General features: G+C 37.6%; 1 protein-coding gene across 1 annotated transcript in view; it reads left to right on the top strand.

The window, feature by feature from the left end:
* Nucleotides 1–2: 2 nt before the first annotated feature.
* LOC127650162 (macoilin-1) overlaps nucleotides 3–16,912 on the top strand; it is a 33,577-nt gene continuing 16,667 nt past the window's right edge. The window contains exons 1-4 of the mRNA XM_052135396.1: nucleotides 3–218; nucleotides 854–995; nucleotides 1,164–1,290; nucleotides 10,396–10,519. Of these exons, the coding sequence (XP_051991356.1) occupies nucleotides 139–218; nucleotides 854–995; nucleotides 1,164–1,290; nucleotides 10,396–10,519 (473 nt within the window). The 5' untranslated portion in view covers nucleotides 3–138. The remainder of the gene's footprint in view (nucleotides 219–853; nucleotides 996–1,163; nucleotides 1,291–10,395; nucleotides 10,520–16,912) is intronic.

Here is a 16,912-nt window from a genome sequence, read left to right as displayed (position 1 = left end):
TTATTTTGTATTTCTTTGTTTCTAGTAGAAGAAAAACACTGACATCCTCGCATTCGCGTAGCGATGCGCATCAGTATTAGGTCGCACACGTAGTTTCCCTCGAGTGTTAAAAAGTTACTGGAATCTAAAGGGTGGAGAATGAAGCGGCGCAATGCGGACTGCAGCAAACCCCGTCGCCCGTTAAAACGGAACCGAATCACCGAGGGTATTCACAGCAGGTACGGACGGAGAACCTCTCGGGCACCGACAGCACCATAATGGCGTCTCCTAACTGAGGCTGGTTGTATTGGATGCATGAGCTGCCACAGTCAGACACAGATGACAGTGGCTCAGATCTGTCTAATCATCATTATTCACTCCGAGTGTTTAGCTGAGACCTGCTGCCTCTCAGTAAAGCACAATATGTGTGGATGTTTTGTGTGATCCATGCGCTCACGTAGTGCATGCAATGGAAAAATAAGCGTCCCATTTTGTATTTTCCATGTCACGAATATTCCTGAGGCTGGCTGTTGCTTTGTATTGCTATCATCACTGACATATGTTTATACAACATTGTTGTAACAATCCTGCCTCCTATACGGTTAACTTTATGAAGGCTTTTGGTGCATTAGACATGTGTCCATGCCTAATTTTCTTACAAGTTTTGGTTTATTCCAAATGAAACCGTGTTGGCTGAGGCTTTTGGTATGTTGTTTAAAATGCAAACATACTCAGCACAATATATACTCTGCTGATACATGCTGCTGAGTACATTTGCATAAAGTAATAAAACATCTCTTTGTGATAGAGAGACAGGCTTTGATATAATCCCATATGCTCAAATGTGATTTCTCTTCGCTCTGTGATCCAACAGTACCTTCCTGTACCTGAAGTTCCTGGTCGTTTGGGCGCTGGTTCTGCTGGCTGATTTCGTGCTGGAGTTCCGGTTTGAGTACCTGTGGCCTTTCTGGCTTTTCATCAGAAGTGTTTACGATTCCTTTAGATACCAGGGATTGGTGAGTATTGAATCCTGCAGCATAAATTTGTGCAATTAATGGCTTGTTATCTACTGGGTCCTTTAAAAACCATCCTTGACATCTTTCACTTATGTGTTAAGGAATTGATGTGGCATGTGTTTGACAGGTTTAATTGAAAGTTCCTCCACTTCTCTTCTTGTTCCACAGGCGTTCTCTGTGTTTTTTGTGTGTGTCACGTTCACATCAGACATCATCTGCCTCCTGTTCATCCCCAAGCAATGGCTGTTCTTTGCTGCCAGCACGTATGTCTGGGTACAGTACGTGTGGCATACAGGTATGCCAGCAATACTCAAGTATAGTTTTTGATGGTGAAAAAAGAATAAGTCTGAATTTTATTGGGTAAATCGATTGTGAAAAGACCAAGTATAAATGCCTTCCAAGACAGATTTGAGAAGCAGAAGGTGGTTTGAGAGGCTTACAAGACGTGACTTGGCCACGTGTAAGTGCATCTGGTTGTTCAGGCCACATACGTAAACTAAACTATGTCAGCATAAAGGAGTTTAAGAGCCTCACAATCAAGGATGAAACACATGAATGGGGAAACCGTGAAACTTGAACACTAATAACTATGTCGGGTGAAGAGAGCGTTCTGACTTTCAGAACTAAGTAAATTATGAAATCATGGCTAAATGTTACTTCCCAGCACTAGCATCACCACTGATTAAGACATAAATGTATTTGTAATTTATGTTATTTCTGTGCCGATCTTTAGCAAAAATTTTGTGAACATGTAATTTATCATACTTATTGCTCTATTTTTTTAAACTTCATTAATACAAATTTATAAAAAAAATAGCATCACATGAGAAGAGTTATATTTTCAAAAAGCACAGTAATATTACAAACTGTAAGTGTAAATAGGCTCTTTGAACAGAGCATGCGAGCGAAGCAGAGCGTTGTGACACTCCGCTCAATAACCCAGTAATCAGTCAAATATTTCTCTGTTAGCGCATATGCCATTGATAATGGCTAAAAATAAAATCAGTTCTAATTATCTTTATTTACTTTAAACAATTCATCATACATGCCTCTACAAGTGATAATTCATATGTGCGGTGGCGCGGAAACTTGCATTCACGCAAATTTGCTCTTTTCTGTTTGAACTGGATCTGAGTGACACAACCGACCCAGAAAAACACAATCTTTTCAACTTTAAAGTTTGTTCGATTCATTTATGGTAATAATGAAAACATGGACTGGTACCAGGTTATACAAGTAAATGTGAAATTCATAATTGTTCTTCAGTTGTCTCCACGGAATGATTTATTACTGTAGATTTGATACATTAATAGGATTCTGATTTAATGCTATCATATTTTAGGTCTATAAATTCAAACAAGCAATTTCTCATCCTAATTTTGTGTTCAGTTTTAAAGGGCGTATTAAAGGGGAAAACGTCAGTTAAGGTTTTTTTCACTGTTTCAGTATTGTTGCTTGATTAATATTCCCTGCAATGTTAAATGTAGGAATTGTATATCTAAAGGGCTGTGGTTAATTGTATAATAATTATTATATTAGTAAATACCTTGTGCCCAATTTGTTTTTCCTTGATATTTTTAAAGTAGCTTTAGGGAATCTGGACTTTATGTACATCATACGATCATGTATTGTGTACAGCAGGGTTTAACCATGGATTTAACAAATACAAATATTTGTTCTGCATAAAGTGAGATTATTATTCGTTATTAATAACTAAAAGATGCAGTGTTTTCAGACCTCAAATAATGCAAAGAAAATATGTTCAAATTTTCTAATTTTTAAACAAATTAGTTTTAACTTGGGAAGAGTTCAGAAATCAATATTTGGTGGAATTACCCTGATTTTTAATCACAGCTTTCATGCATCTTGGCATGCTCTCTTTCAGTCTTTAACATTGCTGTTGGGTGACTTTATGCCACTCCTGGCACAAAAATTCAAGCAGCTCAGCTTTGTTTGATTGCTTGTGGGCATCCATCTTCCTCTTGTTCACATTACAGAGGTTTTCAATAGGGTTCAGGTCTGGAGATTGGGCTGGCCCATGACAGGGTCTTGATCCAGTGGTCCTTTATCCACACCTTGATTGAACTGGCTGTGTGGCATGGAGCATTGTCCAGCTGGAAAACACCAATCCTTCACCTGGTAGACTAATGGTTAAACTGAGACCTGGAGAGGCCTACAAGCCACAATGTATTGCACCCACTGTAAAATGGTAAAATTGGTGGAGGATCTGTGATGATCTGGGTGTGCTTCAGCAAGGCTGGATTCGGGCAGGCTGGATTCGGGCATTCTTCTTTTTGAAGGACTCCTGAATCAAGCTACGTACAAGGTTATCCCGTAAGAAAACTTGCTTCCTTCCTTCTGCTCTTGACAATGCTCTCCAACCTCTCTCTAATCTTTGCATTATTCAAGGTCTGAAAACACTGCATCTTTTTTGTTATTTTGACCAGTTGTCATTTTCTGCAAATAAATGGGGGGCCCTCAAGATCTCTTAAAAGTATTTAGATTATTATAATTTGTTTATAATTATTATAATTCAACTTACTGAAAATGCTAAAAATTGAATACTCCATTCAACAGCTTGCTTTTTATGAAGTATATACAGTTCTAGACATTTCTGGTTTGTTTGAAAAATACAAAACTGGTATCTTGCTTTCATAATTATTCAACCCCCACACATTAATAATTGGTTGAGCCACCTTTTGCTGCTACACCTGCTTTAAGTCTTTTGGGGTACATGTGTATCAACTTTGCACATAGTGACGAATTGATTTTGGCCCGTTCTTGTTGGCAGATTTGCTCCAGGTTTTTCAAACTGGTTGGGTGATGCTTGTGGACTGCAATTTTCAAATAGTGATACAGATGCCACTCCAATGTTGCTTTGGCCTTGTGCTTGGGATAATTGTCATGCTGAAAGGTGAATTTCCTTCCAAGTTTCAGTTTTTAGTGGACTGAAGCAGGTTCTCTTGCAGTATTTCCATATATTTTGCTCCATCCATTATTTCTTCAATTCTAACAAGATGCCCAGTCCATTCTGATGAGAAGCAAACTCACAGCATGATGCTGCCACCACCATACTTCAATTTTAGAGATGGTGTGCCTTGAGGCATAGGAAGAGTTAGGTTTGCACCACACATAGTGCTTTGAGTTTTGGGCAACAAAATCTTGGTCTCATCTGACCACAAAACCTTCTCCCACATCACAGCTGGGTCACTCATATGCTCTCTGGCAAACTTCACACATGCTTTCAGATGGTACTTTTTGAGTAATGGTTTCTTTCTTGCCACCCTCTCATACAGGCCAGCATTATGCAGTGCTCTTGATTTGGTTGACTGGTGCACCATTACTCCACTCCCTGCCACTGAAATCTGTAGCACCTTCAAAGTGATTGTTGGCCTCTCTGTGGCATTTCTCACAAGTCTCCTTTTTGTTAGAGCACTGCATTTTGAGAAACCGCCTTTTCTTGGCAGTGCCTGTGTGGTTTGGTGCAGATTCCACTTCTTGATTATTGATCCAACTGTGCTCACTGGGATATGCAAACATTTGTATATTATTTTGTACCCTTTCCCTAATCTATGCATTTTATTACTTTATCTGTAACTTCTGTGGAATGCTCTTTGGTCTTCATTTTCCTTCAGATTCACAGCCTGACCAATGATCCTTCAATAATGTTTTTTAATTTTTTATTTTAAGAATATGAAATGTCAGAATAATAGTAGAGAGAATGATTTATTTTACTTTTATTTCTTTCATCACATTCCCAGTGGGTCAGAAGTTTACATACACTTTGCTAGTATTTGGTAGCATTGCCTTTAAATAGTTTATCTTGGGTCAAACGTTTTGGGTAGCCTTCAACAAGCTTCTCACAATAAGTTGCTGTAATTTTGACCCATTCCTACAGACAGAACTGGTGTAACTGAGTCAGGTTTGTAGACCTCTTTGCTCGCACATGCTTTTTCAGTTCTGCCCACAAAAGTTCTATCAGATTGAGGTCAGGGCTTTGCGATGGCCAATCCAATACCTTGACATTGTTGTCCTTAAAGACATTTTGCCATAACTTTGGAGGTATGCTTGGGGTCATTGTCCATTTGAAGACCCATTTGCAACCAAGCTTTAACTTTCTGTCTGATGTCTTAAGATGTTGCTTCAATATCCACATAATTTTCCTTCCTCATGATGCCATCTATTTTGTGAAGTGCACCAGTCCCTCCTGCAGCAAAGCACCCCCACGCTTCATGGTTGGGAGGGTGTTCTTCGGCTTGCAAGCCTTACCCCTTATCCTCCAAACATAACAATGGTTATTATGGCCAAATAGTTAAATTTTTGTTTCATCAGACCAGAGGACATTTCTCCAAAAAGTAAGATCGTTGTCCCCATGTACACTTGTAAACTGTAGTCTGGCTTTTTATGGAGGTTTTGGAGCAGTGGCTGCTTCCTTGCTGAGCATCCTTTCACGTTATGTCGAAATAGGACTTGTTTTACTGTGGATATAGATACTTCTCAACCTGTTTCAACCAGCATCTTCACAAGGTCATTTGCTGTTGTTCTGGGATTGATTTGCACTTTTCGCACCAAACTACATTCATCTCAAAGAGACAGAATGCGTCTCCTTTCTGAGCGGTATGATGGCTGTGTGGTCCCATGGTGTTTGTACAGATGAACGTGGTACCTTCAGGCATTTGGAAATTTGCTCCCAAGGATGAACCAGACTTGTGGAGGTCCACAATTTTGTTTTTCTGAGGTCTTGGTTGATTTCTTTTATTTTCCCATGATGTCAAGTGACGAGGCACTGAGTTTGAAGGTAGGCCTTAAAATACATCCACAGGTACACCTCCAGTTCACTCCAATCAGATGCTAATTGCCTAAAGGCTTGATGACATTCAAGCTGCTTAAATGCACAGGTAAGTTGATGTATGTAAACGTCTGACCCACTGGAATTGTGAAATAGTCAGTTAAAAGTGAAACAATCTGTCTGTAAACAATTGTTGGAAAACTTATTTGTGTCATGTACAAAGTAGATGTCCTAAACGACTTGCCAAAACTATAGTTTGCTAATATGAAATCTGAGGAGTGGTTTAAAAAAACGAGTTTTAATGACTTCAACCTAAGTGTATGTAAAATTCTGACTTCACGTGTGTATATATATACTGTATATATTAGATTAAATCATGTTTTATGATCCCAAAACAAATGATTTTATCCATGAATTACACTGCCTGCATTTAAGAATAATTTTTTTTCTAATGTACAATCATTTCTAGTTTTTTTTTTCCTCTGTGCATGAATGCAGCAAGCTATGTCAGAAGATGTTATCCGCAACCACTAATATAGAGTCAGCTTTTGGATTTCATTTACTGTTAAGGTGTGGATTTGGCTTTGGGAAACTGACCAGCAATTTATGTGCTACTTTATCTTTGAGCATAAATCAAAAGAAATGGGTGGTCGATTAAGTGAGAGAATTCCACTATTCTCTGTGCAAGAGCAGAAATATTTTCCAATCAAATGCTCAATTGTACAATGAAGGCATGAAAGCAGAATGATGTGCCTGCAAATGAGATCACACTGATCTGTAAGATCATGCACATTTATTCGTTTTGATGCAGGGATTTTGTGTGTTCGCCAGGATACAAGGAAGTATGCTTTGCCAATATACAGTATTATTAATCTTACTTATTCAATTGAGGGTGCTCTAACATTTGCACCCTCACAGAACCGGGCCGGCATCTAGCTGGCAGCTGCACTGACATGATTGCAAAACAACAAGATACCTTACTATTATCTATTTATCATTGAATGGTAGTGTAGCCAACCGTGTTCATGTAGCACATCCTCGTGCTTTCTGGCAATGTGATGCTTAAATTAAGATTCCAAAAAGAATCTTTGCTAACTCTCAAGGGGTTTGTACACTGGACCAAAGCTACAACTTCGGATGCTGCTCAAATTTCTACCGTGCCACCTGGCGCAACTCGCTTATTTTTCATTATATTTGACCCAAATCCTTATCAAAAGACATAGATTATTTACTCTAGCGTTGTTCATTCTTGATGGGAAAAACCTTAGTAACATTTGTGTGTACCATCTGCCACCTGAACCGCTTCGACTTGCACTGTGTTTGATACCTGTGCCGTGTCCTAGCCGCGACACAGCGTGATGCTTCTCGTACGGTGTGCAAGGTTTGCAACTTCACTAAAACAATGTTTGAACTCCATAAACTCAGGCCTATTGCGTATTTCGCAGGTTCCCAAACCATCATATCCCAAAGCACATTCTGGCTTGAGCAAGCAGTGCGGAGCGGCCTGAGCGACCGGAATTTTCAAAAAGGCACTTCCGCTCCGATGGAATGATCACCACTCCACTCACATACTCTGTTTTTTGAGTACATCGTCCTATAAATAACATTTACACTAGGAAACGATACATATTTTCTGATATTGATTCAACTTGATTCTATTCTGATTCATTTGGATATTTCATTTAGGATATCAATTTTACTTGCATATCAAAGAATTTCTCTCAGCTGATGCTGGAAATTAAACAGGGAACCTTCTAGGTACATCATATTAATATTGATTTAAAAAATTGTTTTAGTTAATACTTAATCTTAAATTTAAAAACTAACAACAGGGCCCAAACAATGCAGTTCCATTTTCTATTTAATTTACAGATGTAATCCAAAACTAAGTAAAATATTGTTATTGGGATTTTGGGAATCTATATTGGGATTTCAAAGAATATCACGATTAATCAGAAAATCTATATTTTTACTAGAGTAGCTTACACATTGGACCACTTTATTTCAGAGAATGTTGTGACTCCATTTATTTCAAAGGGGATGGTGCGTCGCAGAGAAAACACTGAAGTGTGGTGAAGTGACGCTCCATGATGCGAGAAAGTTGAGAAAATTAGAATTTTTGCTTTTTAAAGGAAAAATGTACAAAAATAAAATGTTTGCAATATACTGCTTTTACATAGACTTTAAAAGTTTTATTTCAGTCAGACTAAAACTTTTTTTTTTTTTTTTTTTTTTAAATGTGATGTTAAAGCTTTTTAACATTTTTGCATCCAAATTTTGCGAAGTCTGACAAACAGACATAAGTGATGCGATTGTTGCTCTGCTTCATCCTGCATGTCTATACGTTAGCCAGACCACAATTGGCCTAGGCATTGTACACATACTGCAAGAGACAGAATTGAATCACAAAGTGTGATTTAAAGTAATAGTTCCCCAAAGTGAAAACTCACACATCTGGAAATAAGGGCGAGTAAATGAGAATTACGTTCTTTCATCTGCTGAACACAATTGAAGATTTTTAGACCAATATTTCAGCTCTGTAGGTTGTCACAATGCAAGTGACCAGAACTTTGAAGCTCCATAAAGCATATAAAGGCTGCATAAAATTAATTTTAAATGACTCCAGTTGTTAAATGAATTTCTTCAGATGTGATATGAAATGTGTGGATGAGAAACAGATTAGTATTTAAGTCCTTTTTTACTATCAGTCTTCACTTTCACATTCTTCTTTTTGTTTTTGGGGATTCACATTCTTCATGTATATTGCCACCTACTGGGCAAGGAGGAGAATTTATTGTAAATAAGGACTTTAATATTAATCTGTTTCTCACCCACACCTTGTTGCTTCTGAAGACATGGATTTAACCTCTGAAGTCATATGAAATCCTTTTATGCTGCCTCTGGTGCTTTTTGGAGATTCAAAGTTCTGGCCACCATTCACTTGTAATTTGTTTACTAAAAATCTTTGTTTGTGTTCTGCTGAAGAAAGGAAGTCATACACATCTGGGATGACATGAGGAAGTTAATGGTTGGATCATTTTCATTTTTGGGTGAACTCTCCCTTTTAAAACTTCCTCAGCTGTTGTACTTCCTTCAAATATTCCTGATCATGCATTGTGTCATGTATACTTCTACAGACAGATGAAAACTGTGGCTTGAATAGACAAAAACCTGCTCTCTCAATTATAACTGCGCATGTAAACTTTTGTGACAGATGTAGACATCTGTTGACCAATGAGGATTTAAGACGGGCAGATCCAATAGACCTTGCAACACCCAACTGCTGTTTTCCTGTTTAATTTCAAGCTGACCTGACTTTTTCCATTTTCTCAATTTAACTTGCACACTCGTATCAGTCAAATACTTCATTAGGCTTTTTCTTTGTGTGTAAGCGTGTCTAAAGCCTTTATCGCTTATTATTCGGTGGCATAATTTGGTAGCATTTAGATAATATTCTTCAACGTGTTTTCTGGCAGTTGGAAGGGATGTTCTTTTACAAGCATTGCCAGTTTAATCTCTCTGGAATTAATTCTTACTTTGAATATCTTTAATTGCATGAAAGAAAAAGATGAGCAGCAAGTAGCTTTTCTTTCCTAACTGCATTTTCAAAACACTTGTTGTTATTGAGATGATGGTGTAGATGGAGCATCTTCTTAATAAACAATTTGAACTGAAAACACAGTAAATATATGGAATAAACAATGTCAAACATAATATAATTTGTTAGATTTAATTAGGCTTATACATCCATCTAAAAACTGTTACTTGCTCCGTTAAATGCTAATTAAATGTACAATAAACGGCAAATATCTTTGATAGATTTTTTTGTTCTACAGTTAGTAATAATGTATAATTTTCTCAGGTGGACTCTGTGAGATCACAGGAAGGAGAGGGGGAGATAAGAATACCTGACAGTGAGGGATAATTACCAGAAAACTGATTCACTGTGCCTTAAGCTGTGGCTGTGATTGCTCTGCTGACACACAACTCACAGCATGTCTCAACAAGGAAGGGTGCTTGCAGAAAGCTGGAGTTTTATTTGCAGGCTAGGGCTTGTTTTGTTAGACCTGGGCTGTATGGAGTGTGAAGTTGGTAATCTTTAGATGTTTGATTTGAAGACCCTGAAGGTCACTGATAGGCTTGTAGTCATTATAGTTAATCAAGCCTGCATATGCTGCAAAGTTATGATAACTGTTCTAAACAAGGCTAGAGGTCACTTAAAGGCTGCTTGAATGTATATATTATTGTTTGTCCAGTAATATCTTAGAAAACCTTCCATTGTAACCATAGTTTCCACAAATTCAATAGCTTCTCAAGTTATTGTTACTAGTAGAAAATTGTGGTAACTTTGTATTACCCAACACTATCATTAAAAGCATAAACAAGATGAGAGAGATTGGGAAAGTGATCCAGTATTCATTTATTACTGTGTGACGGTTGTAACAATAACTGTAATAACCATTGTTTTTCTGTGGAAACTATGGTTACTGTGGTACATTTTTGTAAGCATCATTAATGCAGTGGTTAGATATTTTTGCGATTTGAGATCTTTATTTTGCGAGCCAATATAAATGATTCCCCTCCTTTATTCTTTGTATTTCCTTTGTACAGAGCGAGGTGTGTGTCTGCCCACTGTCTCTCTCTGGATTCTTTTCGTCTACATCGAAGCAGCCATACGATTCAAGGATCTGAAGCACTTTCATGTAGACCTTTGCCGCCCATTTGCTGCTCACTGGTAAGGCTTAGTTGTACATTCTGATAGATCCACAAATTTTTTTAAAAAACCTGATGTTCCTTGGAGTAAGTTAAGCTCTGTTGAGACTGCATTTGTGCCTTAATTATTACCACACAAATTATTTGACCATCGTTTTGTGCAGTAATGCACTTAAAATGTATTTTAAGTGCGTGTTGGAATGACCAGTGTGAAAGAATCACTTGCTGACCCCATCTGTTTAAAGCTATATCCAATATTTCACTTTTAACTTTGTAAGGTAAACATTGAGCAAACTCCACTCACAGGCATTATTTGGGTAACATTTGAACCGAAGTTCATCCACCTAGAAAAGTATACTCTCCATAAAAAGTTACTTTACAGCTCTAATAATAAATGTTTTTTTACTGGGTAATTCATGTAAGTTTTGTAACAAAATATGAGCTTTACAGTTTTACTTTTAAACCATCTGGTCATTCAATTTTAATTGTAGAAAGAGAAGCTAATAAATGATAAACAAATGGTTTTGGGATTATCTTTCAATTTTCCATAATTGAAAAACTGGTAAACAAGTCTGTGACAAGGTTCTTTCACTCCGCAAGGAGGAAGCGGGAGACGGCAAATCAAACTCAAAAGGTATCTTTATTTTCTCTCACTCCAATGCTTTTCATTGGTATCCGTTGGTATCCTTCATGCGATGGAGCCTCTGGAGCAGGGTGTGGTGTGAACAGAGGGTGAAGGCCCATCCCAGGAGGTAATACCGAATGGTAAGGACCGCCCACTTGTTGGCCAAATATTCCTTCTCAATAGTGCTGTACCTCGACTCTCACCAAGAGCTTTTGTCTGATGTACAGCACTGGGCGCTCCTCCTCCTCGACCTCCTGGGACAACACGGCTCCCAACCTCCTGTCTGACACGTCGGTCTGTAACACAAAAGGGAGAGTGAAATCAGGTGAGTGTAATAACAGCACACCGTAAAGCGCAACTTTCACCCACGTAAACGCCTGCTGACACAGCTTCGTCCACTGGACTGGATCTGGTGTCCCCTTTTTTAGTAAGAGAAGACCGCAGGCTGTTGACGGTCGAATAGTTAGGCTTAAATGTGAACAAACCAAAAGGTTGGGTGACAAATTGGTGTAAAACGAATGTTGTGGAAAATAAATAATTTTTTTTCACAGACATGGAAGTTTAGGGGATTTCTTTCAGAATCCCCACTCAGGAGATGATTCTGAAGAGTGCCTCCGCAATACTACGTGCTGAAATGTTGCGTAGAGGCACTGCTTGCAGATATCACGTTGCGTAGTCCACCAGAACCAACACAAAGCGTTGCCCACATGCTGTCCACTCTAAAGGCTGACGAGGTCCATACCAGTTCTTTCGTAGGGGACCTTGATCAAAGGAAGCAGGTGCAAAGGCACTCTTGGGGTGGCCGGCAGATTCACCAGCTGACATTCACAGCATGCCGCACACCACCTGCGAACATCCCCATGAATGCCCGGCCAGTACAAACCGGCTATTATACAGTTTCGTGTTTTTTCTCACCCTATGTGACCCGCCATCGGATTATGATGAGCCGTCTGGAATACATTTTCCCAACACCTCTACAATACTAACAATTGGGTTGTATCCTCCTTTGTCTGCGCGTCCTGTGTCACTCAATACAACTGATCCTTTATAATAGAAAAATACGGATGTGTGAGCATGATATCTGGCTGGAGGCGTTGACCATCAATCACTTTTGCTTGATCAAAGGCAGGTCACATGTCCTGCTCCAGAGGACTTCCCCTTTCCTTATGTCATTCTGAGGCAGAGCTGACGTAGATGGCCCCGACTCCCCCTCCCCAGCCAGTGAATCAACGTCCATTGTCCATGATGACCATCACGAATGGGTTATCATGAATATCCCCATGCACACACACCTTACCTTCAAGAACACAATGGTGCTGGTGGCTGTGGGGATCGAACCAACAACCTTCTGCTTAGCAGTGGTGCTTTAGTCCACTATGCCACCACCACTCCACTTGAAGACTTCTTCCAGCAGCGAGGATGTTATGGCCGCGTATCCTTCCAGTTACTCTGGTTTCGGTACCACTGTGAGGTTCTTTCACTCTCGCATGGAGGAAGTGGTATATGGCGAATCATACTCAAAATGTATCTTTATTTTCTCTTACGCCAGTGCTTTTCAGCACTCAGAAATGATGCCCACAATTACACACAAGTGCAGGCTCGGCTCTCTCTCTCCTCTCGGTCCTGATTGTCCCTTTTTATCCCTCTCTGCTCTCATTGCAAAACACAAACAGCTGTTAGAGTCCCACAGATGGGACTCCTTACTGCTCTCATCTAACGATCTCGCTCTCCATTCACAAATTTTACCTATTCTGCAAGGAAAAGAAAACCGAAAATTGCTTGTTTTTTCAAAGTGTTATGCATTTTAGACCGCCATAGGTAAATCAAACTTGTGCAACACCCACAGAGCCTTTTTATAATAAAAAAACGCATTAATAACATTTCGCATACTCATGAGACATCTGTTTGAAATGTCATATACTTTTTTAGTCCAAATAAGTCCTCATGCTCCTGGAGCAGGAAAAGCACTCTTCCACAGAAAGAGCTCTTTGTTAATATAGCCCACCTTATAGTTGAGTTTTGAGTTTATGAAAAAAGTTTTTTCTTTTTATGGGTGCACCAAACTTTTATATGGAAGCAGACCTTTGTTTTCCAATTCATCAGCTAATTATCTTGTAATGGACAGCATTCTGTTAAAAACTGCACTATTCCACAAGGAATTGAATAAGGTCAGTTGAGTTTCACTGTCTACCAGGGTAGGATTGGTCATCGATAGTTGCAGGATTTTTTTCGGTGAGCCGATAGGCTGGCAATACGATGCACAATAATATAAAAATAAACAAATAAAAAATGTATTTAAAAAAATTACACTAGGACTGTATTTAAATTTTGGGAAAGAAAATGGTCCCCATAACGTTTCATTCCTGAGAGTTTCACGTGCCCATAAAAAAATAAAATAAAGTGGCCTCTCACACCGAACGTGTCCTGGCACTAATAAAACGGATAGATGCTGATCTTTGAAAAGAGCAATTAATTAGCTGTTATTAACATAAAACAGGCTTTTCCTTGGCCGACCTTCCCTGTGACCACAAACTCTTGAGCACCCACGGGACATTGCATATAGTGGAACCCAATTTAGATGTGAATTATTTATATATATATATATATATATATATATATATATATATATATAATTACTTTAATCATTCATTTTAGGTAGGGCTATCAAAGTAATGTTTTCAAAGTTCAAATAATCCACTTAAAACCCACTTCACTCAAAAATAAAACATGCCTCCTTTGCTTGAATGGGTGGACTTCTCTGGGTATAATATAGGAAAGATTCAAAAATAGGCCTGTAATACAGGAAAGCTAAAATGGATGTTGATCCACATACATTTTTTTTCACTTGGCTTCCCAATCGGTTGCCCTGTTTAGTCCCAGATTATTTTTCAGACACAAAAATGTGACCATTTATTTCTTCTCCAAATATATCCATAAATGCTAATTAATCATTTAACATTTCAGTTATTCCTGGTGTCCATTTACAATTGACATAAATTCTGATTAATTATGCAATATATTTTTGCCTTGTCTCACATGCTGCCATGCTTTATTTCAAAGGAAGAATTTTGTTCCAATAGTAACACTGTTATTTGACATTGCAGCATCTAATCTAACAATTATTTGTGGCTTGCATTGCACCAAATAACAAAAACGTTTTAAAATAAAAAAACACCAGAAAAAGGTTTTGTCAATTGGAATTGACTCGGGGTTTGAAAAGGTTAGAATAGTTGGCAAATTTAAGTTCTCACCTGAAATATGAATTATGCGGCATATGATTGCTGAAAGCGCTTGAATTAAAAAAAAAATAAAAAAAATAAAAGAGTGCACTGGGGCATCAACATCCGATATTAACTTTCAGTGTAATACTTATAACACATTGCGAAATCAAGCAATTTTCTGGTGTTGTTTTCCTGATATTTTTTCATGTCTCCTTAAGATTAATTGCTTTTGTTGTAGGTGTAAGTCGCTTTGGATAAAAGCATCTGCTAAATGAATACATTGTAAATGCAGCAAAGGGGAAAAGGAAAAATTACTTGTTTTTCAAATTTGGAATATTGAAAGACAATCCAAAGAACAAAAAAAAAAAAACCATTTGTTTCATTTACTAGTTTATCTTCCTAAAATGAAAACTGAATGACCAGAATGTACACAATCCGTGTATCTTCCGTTCATTTCCATTTCTCTCTTAAAATTCAAATTGAATAGAAGAAAAATTTTAATAAAAAAAAACTCATCAACACTTACAAAAGTCACCAGCAGGGGGAGTAAAGATACAGTAAGAGAACTAAAATTTATTTATAAGTCAGTAAGAGGATATGTTATTCATATGATAAATAATAGTATAGTAAATATTGCATTTTGTGGAAAAACCATTGTTATCATAGTGATTTTAAGGGATATACAGTAAAGGGACTTTAAAGGGGGAAGGAAAGCCCTATTCGGACAGGATTAGTTTACCGGACATCTTCGTTATTACTGCAGATGCCTGTCAATTTACCATCGATTTGCATGATGGGACTCAAGCGACGTCTGTAGAAATAACAGAGATGGGTGTGTCTTCTGCATTTACACACTGCCGCACAACTGACACTTCAAAAAATGTATGATAGTGCTGATTAATTATGCAGGAAACATTAAACATGATCATATACTGTATCTGGGATTATTAGAAGAAACTGACTAGAATATCTGGCAAAATACAACAGAACTGGTGATATTAGCGAGCCTGAAATCCTATATTACTCTCTTGATTTAAAGATATGGACAATCCGTTCACATTGTATTTGTCCCTTTGCAAAATATGTTCTGAAAATGCAGTGGGAAAATCACAATATTAAGTGCTTGTTTAGCTATTTTTCTCATTTTCTTAAGAGAAAATAATAAAAATAATATTTTTTTATGGCTAAATAAACACTCAACAGTATAAAATGCTTAAGAAAAAACCTGCATCAGTCCAAACGCAACATCCAGCGTTATCTGCAGTTCATCTGAAGTGAAGCACATATTACAATTTCTGGTGTCTTCTCTTGGCCAGCATCCGTTTCAGACACTTGAATAGCTTGAGAAACAACGAAAGTTAAAGGGTTCACAGGTTGGACCGCGCAGATTCACTGGCTTTTTACCAGCATGTCATGGGATTATAACCAGGGGTTATTTATACCGGGTGTTTTATAGAAGGTCAAAGCACTCACCGAGCTCTCCCAGCTAATTAGGTGCTAAGATCTATGTATCCATATGAAAACACAAAAAGGTCTGCACTCTAAAAATACTTTTATTAAGTTCAAACAGGAGATTTTTGATCTCTTGTTTGAAATTAATATAAGTATTTCTAGAGTGCAGACCTTTTGTGTTTTCGTTTTATAGAAGGTAAAATAACCTAAACTTATAGTCCTTATCAGTGCGGAGTGCAGTGCGGAAAAATTACTGGCATGACCAATTGGCATGGGATTAAAATCATTACTCCACATCCCCATATAAAACTAAGATCTAGCATCTATGATCCTCACAGTAACAATAGAACATAAAGTAGGTTAAAAGTGTCAATCCTTCCGTGGACATTTTGAGAATTAACAGCCAACAGAGATGCAGATAATTGGAAAATCGGTCATTTTTTTAAAACGTAATTTTCCGAATGCATACTGCATTTTTGTAAAAGGGGAAAATAAAATAAAAAAGGTAAATAATTTCTAAATAAAAACACAAGTTTTTTTAATTTTATTTCAAAACTGATATGGAATGAACTGAAGATGCATTGATTGTACACTGACCCTTGTCCCATTTACTTCCATTGTAAGTTCATTACAGTAACCAATTTTAAAAATGTTTTGCTTAAAATTAGGAACGAGAGTTATTTTTGGAGCTAATCAACATTTATGCCTTAAATTATGTTGAAGGTTAATCTGTATTGAACCTAGTCAGAATATTCCAAATGTTTCCTTTTCTCAGATGTCCTGTTTACAGGGTTCCTATAGTCATAGAAAACCAGGAAATATCAGGTCATTTTAAAAGTGTGATTTCTAGAATCCTGGAAAAGACTTGAAAATGTCTCATAGTTTCTAGTTTTGCTGAACTCAAATATTTTATCAGCTAGAAATTGCTCCTCTAAAGTATAAATCATGAACAAAGTATGGGAACCATGTATTTAATCACTAAACCAAAGCCTCTTCTACAGTCACTGTCTCATCAGCATATCATTTCTATAGTGTCTGTCTTAATGTGTACACCAGTGTACAACACTGATCTCAACTGCTTCAGTTTAATTTTCAGAATATCCATTTATAGAAATTG

This window comes from Xyrauchen texanus, chromosome 10 (genome assembly GCF_025860055.1).
Source record: "Xyrauchen texanus isolate HMW12.3.18 chromosome 10, RBS_HiC_50CHRs, whole genome shotgun sequence".
NCBI lineage: Eukaryota > Metazoa > Chordata > Actinopteri > Cypriniformes > Catostomidae > Xyrauchen > Xyrauchen texanus.
Note: the sequence above shows the minus strand (reverse complement) of the source record. Positions and strands in the feature narration are given on the sequence as shown.